This window comes from Taurulus bubalis (assembly GCF_910589615.1).
Source record: "Taurulus bubalis genome assembly, chromosome: 5".
Taxonomy (NCBI): Eukaryota; Metazoa; Chordata; class Actinopteri; order Perciformes; family Cottidae; genus Taurulus; species Taurulus bubalis.
The window spans coordinates 18,788,572-18,801,451 of record NC_136593.1 but is presented as its reverse complement, the minus strand read 5'-3'; the positions used below and the strand labels follow the sequence as shown (position 1 = coordinate 18,801,451).

At 45.6% G+C, this 12,880-nt stretch overlaps 1 protein-coding gene across 1 annotated transcript in view; it reads left to right on the top strand.

The window, feature by feature from the left end:
- cdh4 (cadherin 4, type 1, R-cadherin (retinal)) overlaps nucleotides 1–12,880 on the top strand; it is a gene marked incomplete at its 3' end in the record, with an annotated part of 176,150 nt that overhangs the window by 135,744 nt on the left and 27,526 nt on the right. The window contains exons 6-7 of the mRNA XM_079218426.1: nucleotides 454–609; nucleotides 4,794–4,938. Coding sequence (XP_079074552.1) covers nucleotides 454–609; nucleotides 4,794–4,938 — 301 coding nt within the window. The remainder of the gene's footprint in view (nucleotides 1–453; nucleotides 610–4,793; nucleotides 4,939–12,880) is intronic.

Genomic DNA, 12,880 nt, shown 5'->3' with positions numbered 1-12,880 from the left:
GCAGTCAGACGTGGTTGAGAATAACGGGATGAATCATCGTCAAGGCAGTTTGCCGTCAAAAATACCAGCATAGCTGGAAGTGAGGCACTTTTACACTTGCTCAAGGTCTGCCAAGGCGCCGCCATGAAGGTAAAAGAAAACCAGAAACTCCACAGGTCAGACAAAATCATCTGAACGTGGCTCTATTCCCCTCACTGCACGTTGTTCAATTTTCAGTTTTTAGCTTCGGGCTGTAGGTTCAAAGCGCAAGCTCAAAAGAAAGATGGCAGTGGAAATGTTTTCATCTGTGTTTCTATCAAACGTCCCGTGTCCTCTCGCGCTTCTCTCAAACTTTATTTTTGTGTTCTTTTGACAATTTGTGTCTCCATGCTCTGATCGTGTTGGGCTCTCTGTTGCAAGTGCAGGGAGAAAACCCGGTCTGTGTTTAATGTGTCTCTCTGGTTCTGTCCTCAGATCCGCTCAGATCAGGACAAGGCTTCTGGCATCCGCTACAGCATCACGGGAGCCGGCGCCGATCAGCCCCCGAGTGGGATCTACAACATAGACCCCGTCAGCGGCAACATGTTTGTCACCCAGCCCCTGGACCGAGAGGAGAGAGCCTCCTTCCATGTAAGGACGAAACCAGTCTGTCTTGTCTGTTTCTGTCCCACCCCCAGCTCTATTTACGTCCGTCTCATTATCTCCTAATTATCCCTGTGGAAATGAGCCTCGTCTGTCCTCTTCCCCATCTACCTTTCATTCTAACACTAATGTTGCCTGCCGAAAAACAAAAGCACTAGTCATTCAGAAAAACAAGTGTCCCGTGCGTCCACGCCAGCATCTCAAGGCTCTGATTGATGCCGTCGCTAGCGATGAAAGGACGAACGGCTCGACACAACGCTCAACTGGCATTTATACCGAGGTTTAACAGCAGAGGATAGAACAGACGGAAAAGAGACAGAACCAAGGTGGAGTGCAGAAAGACGGTTGCCTTTGTTCTCACCATCAGAGCTAATGAGCAGATGCAGCGTCTCGTGTGTACGAGCATGTCTGGAATGCTGATTGACACCATGAGCCGGGTCGGGCCTCTCTCTCTTCCCCCGGTTCTTCCTGCTTACCTCTCTCCCGCCTCAACTGTACGGCACGTTCACCTTGTGCACTTTGCACTAACAGCTGTGCAGTGAGCACTGCGTATGGCCCGTAGGATTCCCTGCCCACACACACACACACACACACACACACACACAAGGCTAGAGGTCGGAGTTCATGCCCGGCCCTCTTTTGGAACCTCGGGGTTAAACAGCTTCATGAATCTGTGAATTAAAGATGCAGAACACATGAGACATATAGGCCATTGGTTTACATACACACATCACCTGCTCCAGTTTATATCCAACAGCCCCACAAGTCCCGACACCCGCGTAACGCCTGTCAGCATGATAGATGGCTGTGCTGCTGATAGAGCTAATTCAGAAGCATGCTGCCATCTCAGAGGAAGAATAGAATAAAGGAGAGTGGATCTCTGTCAGCGCATGCTCACATTATGAACACCAATGCACACACGCCGATGCAAACGCAAAGCTCCAGATGATTGCCTTTGATTGGTTTGTCACGTACTTCTGTGTGTGTGTGTGTGTGTTCCATTTAGTTTTTGATGAGCCTTGTGTTATCCTACTCGCTGCGTTGCGTTCAGGGCCCTGGACACCACTGCGCGTGTGTTTGTTGTCTCTCCATACCTGCTCTTACACTCGACCAGCAAATTGGGATCAATAAAGCCGCCAGGTTATTGGTCCCTGGGAAAGGACAGAGCGGCTCAGCAAACAGTTCTTATTTGACACTGCCTGTAGTGAAAGACAGCACGTTAGGTTGAGGGCACTTCAAGTTGAATGCGGCTCCTGTTTAGACTCCCGCGGACCCATGCTGCTTGTGATGCGATGTATGATTTAGTGTAGGAGAATGTAGCCACAGTTAGACTCAGGGGAAATGCAGTCCATTGCTTACTTCCTTTCAACTAGACAGGAAGTCCCCAGGACTGCCGCGCTCTCACTGGCCGAACTCTTGCTTGTTAGTTTTGGGTTCAAGTGAAAAGAGAGACAAGGCTGCTGTTTTTGACAGACTGGCAGCAGGCGGGGTGAGGAGAGCGTGGGTTAGCCAGAGTCTCGGTTTTTGTTTCTGATTTAATTGTGCAAAGAATGAGAATGTTGGTTTTTTTTTTGTTTTTTTTTAGCTGACAGTGCTGGTCGTTTGTGTTCACTTTGGGAGGAGGTTGCCTGGAAGTTGCTCAATGTCCCCCTGGATCCAAGGTCTTAATAATATAATACGACAATATATACATTGTATTATTGATCCTTATTGTTTATACTGTCGTTTTATTATGTTGGTCCATTCTGTACACACGACCTATTGCACGTCTGTCCGTCCCGGGAGAGGGAGTTGCTCTTCCTGAGCTTTCTGGCATTTTCCGTTTTTTGGGGGGAGTGTTCCTCATCCGAATTGAGGGTCTAAGGACGGAGAGTCTTGTGCTGTACACATTGTAAAGCTCCTTCAGGTAAATTTGTGAAAAATGATCATTTTGATCATTGAGCCTACCGCCAGTGGCGGTTCTTATGACACAGTAGTAAAGTGGTTTTGAGCTACACGCGACTGTCAAAATGTTGACGTTTAGGTCCAATGTTTGCCATGCTTAAATTACCATTACTAATTAGTAGTGTTTTTTATGATTTATATCTGAAAACACACAAACGCCACGGATGTAACTTAAACGTAAAAGAAAGAAAGAAGACGCGTATCATAGTTACTTACAGTTACAGTTTACATTCCAGTCAGAACAGACGACATGGCATACTTAGTCCACAAAAAATGGCACAATTACCTGCTCAAGGGTCCTGCCATGCTAATATTGCACCTGTGTCTGAAGAGAACCTCCGCCGGTTCTAAAACGGAAAATTGATTTTCAATTTTAAAAACATCGTCCTAAACCATGAATTTGAATTTGATCAAAGACCGCTGGGCCACATACAAACTGTATTTCTCGTGGTGGTTGGTCCAGTCATACGAAAGCTCCCCCTGCAGAATACAGATGTTGGCACACACACACACACTTGCAGCCTGCGAGACGCACACACTCCTCCAGGCTCTAAGATCACATTTCCAATTCTTCCATCGAGCACACAAACACAGAAACATATAAACGGACTCCGGCGCACGCGCAATATAGAGTTTAAGAGACACACATAAGCAGGGATGTACACACACACACACACACACACACACACACACACACACACACACACACACACACACACACACACACAGAAGCACGGTTTACCACAGACAAAAAGGCCCAATCATCCTCACACGTTCACACCCACGTGCACTGAAGCAGTCACACATATCGCAGCCACACATCCCTCAGTGCGCAGTGTCCACAGCCTGAGAAAACAGATTGGGCTTGTTTGTTTGTTGGGTCTCCTCTCCATCTTTGTTTGCTGTGCTCCAGCCAATGGAAAACTAGCATCTTGAGGACCATTAAGCGTCTAAAGAGGGCTCTTTTTGATTGGCTGTGTGTGTGTGTGTGTGTGTGTCCCGAGCGTGTATCCGTTCGAGTTTTGTTAAACGTTAATATGAATTGTTGAATTGTTGTTTGAACACTCAAGCCGCCGCAAAAAAACATATTTTTGAAGGGAGGGCACAAAAGCCGACGTGATTAGCCTGAAGGCAGGTGCCGCCACTCAATCTTTCATGTCGTCCCCGCACAACACATCACTTCCTGCAAATAGGCCGGCCGGCTGGCTGGCGGATCCTCCTCGACTGTGTTGACAAAATATTTTGCTGCCAGTGTGTTGGCTTGAGCCGGAATGAGGCGCTCCTCTCCTCTCGCCAGGCCGAGCTGTGATTGAATAGCATTTCGGCAGAGGATATGTATTTCTAGGCAATTGGATGAGGGGTAATGCAAGTCACAGTGAACAGTGCCGGTTTGGTTCCAGGGCTATTACACAGCTCCGCGTTATGTTAGATATCATTAGTGGGGATTGGTGGGGAGTGGAGGGTGTGTAACAGCAGCGGTGGAGATTAAGACGTCCCACTGTCGATGATGATTGCTTTTGTCAGTCCTCCCTGTTCGAGCCCCCCACAACCCCACACCGCCTCTTTGTGCTTTCATCTCTCATTTACTTGCACAAGGCTCAGTCACTCTCCTCCTCTCCTTCCCATCTCGTTCACCCTTTTTTTCCCCTGTGACGCTCCTCTCTCTCTCTCTCTCTCTCTCTCTCTCTCTCTCTCTCTCTCTCTCTCTCTGCTCTCCCACCGTGAGTTGTCAAGGAACAGCTCATCAGTCAGAGCCAGCCATCCAAATGGCTGGCTTTGACAAAACAAAACACGAGACATGAAGAAGCCACAGCTTGAGCAGAAACACATCTCTGATATTTTTCTTAGGCCTCTGGCTGCGCCGACAACCAAACAGGTGTTGTTGGCTTGTCTGGAACATTCCACGACTTCGCCCACTTTCCATGGTGTCGTTGTTGTTGTTGTTGTGGTCCGTGCCAAAACACCACAAGACAGGATACTCGTGCCCTGTTGGCAAACAAGAAACAGAACATTTGCCAATTAATAAAGTCAAAGTGTGTGAGTGTGTGTGAGTGTGTGCGTGCGTGTGTGTGTGCCTGCGTGTGTGTCCCAGTCCAGACAGTCTACACACACTCATATCAATCAAGCCAGCGGCCTGTTGTCAGTTGAACTATATTTGGAATATTTATTCCCGCTCATATTGAGCATGGAATATTAATAATGCCGTTTCTGTTTCCCTCTCTCGGCAGCTGCGAGCCCATGCAGTGGACATGAATGGCAACCAAGTGGAGAATCCCATCGATCTGTACATCTACGTGATTGACATGAACGACAACAGGCCCGAGTTTCTGAACCAGGTGTACAACGGCTCCGTGGCTGAAGGGTCCAAACCAGGTACGTGTTCGCTGCTTTATAATGAAACCATCGGGAAACAAGGAAGTTTGTGTTTCTCAGATTCACCGTTTTGTTCTCACTAACGCAGCTCCCTGTCTTCATCCAGTCTCTATCCTCTCCCTCTTCCAGTCTCTTTCTCTCTCTTTTCTCTCACTCATGCTCTCTCTCTCCCTCTCTCCCACTCCCTCCCTCTCTCTCCCTCCTTCTTTTATTCTCCATATTTCCCCCGTCCTATTTCTCCCACCTTCTCTTTCCTCCTCCTGTCTCTCTTTCTTCCGCCCTCTTCCTCCCTCTTTCTTCCTCCCTCTCACTGGCTCGGGGAGGAGAGAGGAGAGAGAGATTTAGCGAGAATGGCGTGTTGACAAACAGCAACCTGCTGCATAGTACTTTTAACAGATACTTGTGGGGATTTGTACAGAGACTTTGTTATACAGTATGCAAGAGTATCATGTTTGCACCAAAGATACCAACTCAACAACAAAGCTCACATCGTGACTAAAGAAGCAGTGAACAAGAAGTGCTGCTTCATTTCATTATAGGAGGACAATATGAGCTCAAACTGCACTTTTTGTTCAGCTCTGGCGAATGGAGTCATAATGGAAGCCATAACATACCTATAAATACAAGCCTGCAATCACTCCAAAATGGATTATGTAACAACTGAAGTGAACACAGAAACTGCAATAATCCATTTGAAGCTGTGCTTTAGACTGCTTTATGAATAGTTAATAGGTTTTATTGTATTGGTTTAAAATACTAAGAATGGCTGTAGAGCACCGCTTCTTCCTGCTTCATGATCCCGTTCACGTCCTCTGCTTAAGTATGTTTGACCAACCAGACGCTCTTTTTTTCTCCCGTCTTCAGGAAGCCGTTAAAAAAACCGTAGCGCTTCAATCTCACTTTCGGTGTCCTTGACTAAACTTGGACTTGTATGCCCAACCAACATCCCGGCATGTGAATTCGCCGTGACTCTTGAAGTTTTCGTGCTGGTTTCGGACGAGGGGCGAGCGCATGAGATATTTGTGTCACAGTATCTTGGCTGGATGCATCATTATCAGATTCTGCAGAGCATGGAGAGATACAGACCTTCGCTCGGGAATCCGGGAACAGAGCTGCGGTCAGTGCGAAGCCGGAGACGAGAGCAGAATGCGCAAGTAGCTTTCATGTCTCGACTGGAAGAACTCTTGTTCTAACAATCAGGCCCCAAGGACCCATGTTTGTCTTCACAGCGTTCAGATATTGTTCTGTTGCAAAGTTTAATCTCAGGGGAATTTGTAAACAATATAGGAAAGCCTGCTGTGCGTGTACATGCGTGTGTGTGAGTGTGTATGGATGAGCAAGAATGGGATTGACTTTGTGTGTGTGTGTGTGTGTGTGTGTGTGTGTGTGTGTGTGTGTGTGTGTGTATATGTGTGTTGGTTACTCTTCACTGGAGCGTGAGTCTATGTACAGAGCTTCTAATTAGCGAGGGTAACCAGAGATTCCATAAGGCTACTTTCTTCTTTTTTTTTTCACTCTGATAATCTCAGTTTAGTTTCAAATGAGAGCCCCCGACGACAAAAGTCTTTGAATTAGATTTTGTTTCGAACAGAAGGCAATCTGTGATACCAATTAACAAAAAGGAAATATGTGACACAGTGTACAGTGTAATCACTCGGCTTTTCATGTAGCAATCACAATGTCAGGTGTTGAGAGTTGTGTCAGAAAAGAGCTTCCCTTCGCTCAGTCATTGGTCTCTGAATTGATGAATTTAAATTAGGAGAAAAAGGCTGCAACGCCGCGTTGGCCTAATTGCCTGTTTAGCGGAAGGAAACAAGAAGGACTGCCATTCATCTTCAGTGTCGGTTTAAGGAGGCATTTTATACTTTTCTGGCCCATTTAAGCCTTTAATATATCCTTCGCCAGTTAAATCGTGTACTCACTAATAATGAAGCCAGTTTAGACCTCAAGTGAAGTTTTTGTTTTGTATGCCCAGCAGCAGATAGAGAGCGGGTTACACTTGTCTTTTCAATGCGACATTTTTGATCGGATGCACCAGATCAGAACGCAGTTTTGTCCACATGTGTGCGTCCACACGTGACACTTATTTTGTGAACAAAAAGAGCGTGCTGGAAAGTCTTCACAATAAAAGTACCCCGTTATTTTTTGCGACCGATGCTGCGTTCACACGTCATTTCAATGGAAGTCGGTGACATGAACGGCATAACATCAACGAGCGCTCATGCACGCTTGGCCATTTTGCCGCTTGTAATGTGAACACAGCATCACTTTTCCTCCCGGCTGCTTCATAGACTTGTTTTATTGAACAGTTGCCAACAAAGCTTCATTAAGTCAGTGATTAACACATTTTCCTATAAATTCTTCCCATTAAAAGTCCCCCAAATGCACTTTATGTAACACACATACATACACATACAAGTCTGATTTTGACTCAACCTTTTTGTATGCACCTTTCTCTCTCTCAACACACCAGGAACTCTTGTTACATAAATAATACATATTTTTGGCATGGGAGGCCCTCAGATTCTCTGGATTTTTTTACTTCTTCTCTCTTTCAGTCTTCACCTTTGCATGTCCTGTAGAGCACATTAGCTGCTGTTCTTTTTTTATTTTACTTGACACTTATCCACTATTTTGACCCACTACATCGCCTGAGCTTCACAGATCCCCTGTGTGCGTCGATCAATCTGTGAACCCCGACGGGAGTTCCTGAGGTGTTACTGCAGGTGACTCTCTCTCTCTCCCTCCCGTCTGTAGGTGGTGTTTTGAAACCTATCACAGCGCTGCAGCTGACAGGTGCTGCTCGGGGCGCAGCGTCCAGCGATGCTGCTGGAATATCTCTATTATCCGTCTCCCACTGCCCAACAGCAAACAGGGAAACATCAAAGAATATTCATATCCATTACCACATAATGATTCACAACTAAAGGCAGTTACAGCCACAAAGAATTATTGCAGCCAAATCTTTTTTTTTAAATCACGACAATACGTGATGCAATAGTCAAGTGAGTTATGATTGTCATAAAACCTGCGCCGTAAAAATATATTTAAAGGTTATTTTACCCGATCATGAACTGAAATGCAATTAACAACACATTGTCTCACTTTCCTCTCGAGGCTGTGAAGACAAACGTCTCAACAAAAGGAAAGAAAAAGTAAATGATCTGCATAAGACATTACTACGTTTGAATTCTTTAAACTTAAGGAAATATCCAGCTGTTCAATTCCACAATTCTATCGGAAAATGTGTCCTAATTAAGCCCAAATTGTTACGATATTCTTAATTTGTGTGCTGATGGCTTGCAGCTGATGCTAATGCTCCATTATCCCAATATAAACTTAATGGAAGTCTTATTGGCACTGTCTCCGCAGAAAGATAGATATGTCTATATAGAATCATTTCAAAAGTGTGTGGAGCAGCAACACACCTTTATTTTTGAATAGTTGTTCAATAAAAAACCTTGGGCCCCTATTTTCTTTTCCTAAAGGCCAAGCAGAGGGGGGGATATGTGTAAATCCACAGTGGTATCACACTCTGTATCTACAGACCCCTGATATCAAAGGTTCTCCGAAGCATTACAACACATCTTCACATCTAGCGCTGTGTGAAAACCATCAAAGAGGGGAGACCTACAGGGAACCGCCCTTATCGCCGTCACCAGATGTTACGTAGCGAGAGATTCGATCAAGCCGTCAGCCAGGATCAGTCTGCAACGGCTTCATTTGTCACTTTCTTCCTCCGGGCCCCTGATCGGCACCGCGTGAACCTGTGACTGATAGAATTTAATTTGTGCAGGTAATCAAATGTAACAAAGCAGTGCATGACAAAATGAGCTATCTGAGCAAATGCACCTCTTGTTAATGAGGAATGAATGGGATTCAATATGAAACCAAGATTATCCTGAGGACCCTGCTAAACCTGTTAAATGTGGGCAAAGAGGTGGAGTGTCATGAAAACAAAGCATCTGGAGCTCAAGAGCTCCACAGTACACACACACCCATACCGGAAAAAAATAAAATACATTAAACACATTTCTCTCTTCAAGGTCACTAAAATGATTTGAATTTCTGTCCCTGCGATGTGTTAAGTGGCCCCAGACAAATATTTGCAGAGACATGGCGTGACTTCCTCAGAAAGCCTTCACGTTCTGGTGCAGCCATGTACTCAGAGCATCTGTCCCTCTCCTTCCCTCCTCCTTCTGCTCCTCCTCCTCCTCCTCCTCCTCCTCCTCCATGACTCCGACAGCAACGTGTTCCCTTTCATGGCGCATACTCCTCAGAAAGGTCTCCATAAAGAGTGTAAGTGCAAGATCAAAACCAGCCACTGAGTGCCTTCTCTCAGTAGCTTTGCCCTCCCAATGGGGGGACAGGGGCGCCGTCTCTCTCTCTCTCTCTCTCTCTCTCTCTCTCTCTCTCTCTCTCTCTCTCTCTCTCTCTCTCTTTCTCTCTCTCTCTACAACAATATTTCAATCTGTCTTGAGCCTAAACTTGGTGAGCAGGTGTGTCTCACTGTGCTCCTCATTGGCCGTCCACATGTATCATGGTACCAAACAAGAGAGCACATCAGGGCCACATGAACAAGTTTTAACAACGCAGAGCGTCGGCAGTTAGTGCTGCCCCCTCAGTATAAAAAACCTTTCCTTTTCTTATATTTTTTTCACTAGTTTGTTCACACGTAAGCACTGCGGAGAAGAGAAGTCAGTGTTCCTGTAGGTATGAGTGTTATAAATAGCAATGAGTTATTGTCACCGCAGTGCGTTCCATTGGCAGGCTGTCAAAACATCATGTGACCTTTTGTTGAGTGCGACTGTCGTCGAGATCCATTTAGCTTAGAATATGGACGGAAAACCCTCGATGGAAAACTCACAGTGAGATACGTTTACGTGCATCTTTGGAGTCCAATAGCAGCTTTAGCCAAGACATTTCCATAGTTATATCAATTCATTTGTATTAGATTTCCATAATGAGACTTGCAAGAGACATATTTGATGGATGGACCTGTACTTGTATCGCGCTTTTCTAGTCTTCCAACCACTCGAAGCGCTTTGACACTACATGACATTCGCAGAGGAGCTACCATGCAAGAGCTACCATGCAAGGTGCCACATCAGAATTATCAACCATTCATACACCGTAAGGGCAGCTACGAGAGCGATTTGGGGTTACGGTGTCTTGCTCAAGGACACATCGACATGGGCTAGCAGAGCCGGGGATCGAACCACCGATTCTCTGATTAAAGGACGGCCCTGCTCACCACTGAGGGTCGCCCATAAATAATAATAATGATAAATAATTCAGTGCTGCAGAGGTCAAAATATTGTGACCTTTAAGGCCTGGAATGGATAACTACTACTATATGATAACCCTGATGGCATTGTCTTGATAAAGCTTTGCCAGAGCCACTAAAGGCAAATGTTTTTTCAGTAAGTAGTTCTACCAAGGGGAGTGCATCCTTAAAGAACCGAAGAAACGCAAACAATACTGATTTCAACCAGGATCATTTTAGGCCCATCCGAGGTTTGGAAATGCTCCAGCCTCCAATCAGCTACCATTGTCCATGCAGAAAAGGAACAGTAATTGCCACCAGAACCCTGGACATCCGACATAACTCCTCCCATGTAGTTGCTCTAAATTGCGGTTCTGTGTGACAGACTCCTCTGCAGGTTCGGCTGTTTGCCCACAGGGGCCAGCCCCTGTGGGCCTGCTTAAGAGTGAGCAAGTACCTCAGGCTATGATTGCAGTAATAGTGAACAAGGTAAAAGGTGTATTTTGTTCTGGCCTTTGCCTTTTTTTAATTCTTTTAATGGTTTGCATGGTTTTACTCTGTCTTTGTGTTCTCGGAGAGTAGTGGGCTCCACTAGAGGCCCTTGTGTGAACACTGTGTCCCCTTCATCACCTCCCACAAGATTCACCAAGTTTCAACCTTTTTCTCTTCACTCCTTTCCCTCTCGACCTTTACCTTGCCTTTGAGCTATCCATTCACTGTAAGGTGGCCACTTTTTCAAGCTCTATCTTCCCTCTACTGATGAGAGTTATTATCCTCTTACACCGTCCATCCCCGGCCCTCTCGGCCTCTACTTCCCCTCGTACTTTTGCTTTTAGTGGTCTTTATAAACCCTCACCTCTATTCTCATCTTCACTTTCTGTTTCTGCTTTGCAATTTCCTTCTTTGCTTCCTATCTTTGCATCTGTGTGTGTGTGTGTGTGTGTGTGTGTGTGTGTGTGTGTGTGTGTGTGTGTGTGTGTGTGTGTGTGTGTATCACTGTGTTACCACTGTCTATCTCTATCCATCTTCCTCCTTTTTTTCTCCTCTATCTTGCTTCTAATTGGGAGGCAGATGTTGACTCTGGCTGACTAATGTTTCCGCAGCAGATAGACCTCACCGGTGATCCCAAGTCACGTGAGCAAAATGGCCGACAATATGCGCGCCTGCCACCAGTTAAATTTTCAGCTCCAGCGATTTTGGCGGAAAAGCAATTAGGATTTGGAATTAGTGTTCAAATTAAAGAGGAATTAAACAGGCTCAGAGATTAACCCTTTCAGGCATGGCCGCCCCTCTTGGGTTTGTAAAAGCACACCGTCATCGTATCTCTGAATCGTCCTCGTTGAAGTGAAAGGTAGCAGCACTGACGTGTGATTCAACATCACGTCCTCTCCCTCCCTACGGGACTGGAAAGGCTGATTATTTATTTTTATTTATATATATATATATATATATATATATATATATATATATATATTGACGCTGTCCTCGGTGAAATAGCAGTAATTGTTTTTCATCTTCTTCCTTGGACTCTTTTCTTTTCCTTGCTGGGGAAAAAAAAGTGACAAATCCTGCTTTGAAACTTAATGATGTTTGAAATAGGATTTGAGGTGACAATTATCCCATCTATACAAGCTGTCACAGGAATGATGGTGCCATCTAGACCCAATTATGAGAATGGAGACACCTGTATCTGCTCAGACCCAGGAGGAACAGCCGGATCTGCCACCAGTCCTGCAGCACTGCCGGCTCGGCTGAGACGTTACATCTATGAGGCAAAACTTACTTCTGCTGTCCACTAAAACACACAAGCTTGGGGGATTATTGTGTGTGACTTATTTTGATCGCTTTTTATGTGATAATTGAACCTTGATGGTTGAGTGTATGCTCAACATGGCACCCACTACCCACCGTCGTGCCCACTAAAGTAACCAAAGTGCTCATACATTAGCTGCTGAGATGCCTTTTTGTCCTCACTTACATGAAAGCAGTGGTATGTTTTTCAAATTCAAAATTACAACATGTGGGCGTTTTAATTACCACTCTCTCCTTTTCTTTTTCTCTGTTTCCCCGGTGGCTTTTAACACTTCAGCAGCTCCTGTGTCCTTGTCTCCCATCCTTTTAAGTTTTTTTTCTACTTACACTGTCTTCTCATTTAAGCATGTTAGTGCTCCAGTCGTCTCTTCTCTCTGCCATCCCCCTCCTGTGAGCTGACATTATTTTTTTCGGCTGCAACAGCAGCAGCAACAGCAGCAGCAGCAGCAGCAGTCTGTAAATAGCTGCCTGATGGAAAGTGACATTTTCACAGAACCCTTTGAGAGAGGCGAGGTGATCTCTCTTCTTCCCAGCACAAAGTGCTCCTAATTGCCTGGTCGCATTTGTGAGCCCAGCTGACAAACCCGTGCAAATCAATAATTCTGCTCGGGGGAAGATGCGGGGACACGGGGACACGGGGCCCCTCGCCCTGATACGTGCTGTGAAGATACACACACACACACACACACACACACACACACACACACACGCACGAGCATACAGATGCACACATATACCTGTAAGTAAACGCAGACAAACATACACTCTTTACCCACACACACACACACAGGCACTCCCTGCTGTGCTGTCTGCCCTCAATGGCAGTGTTTATCCGTGATTCTAAGACAAATAGGGAGAGAGCAT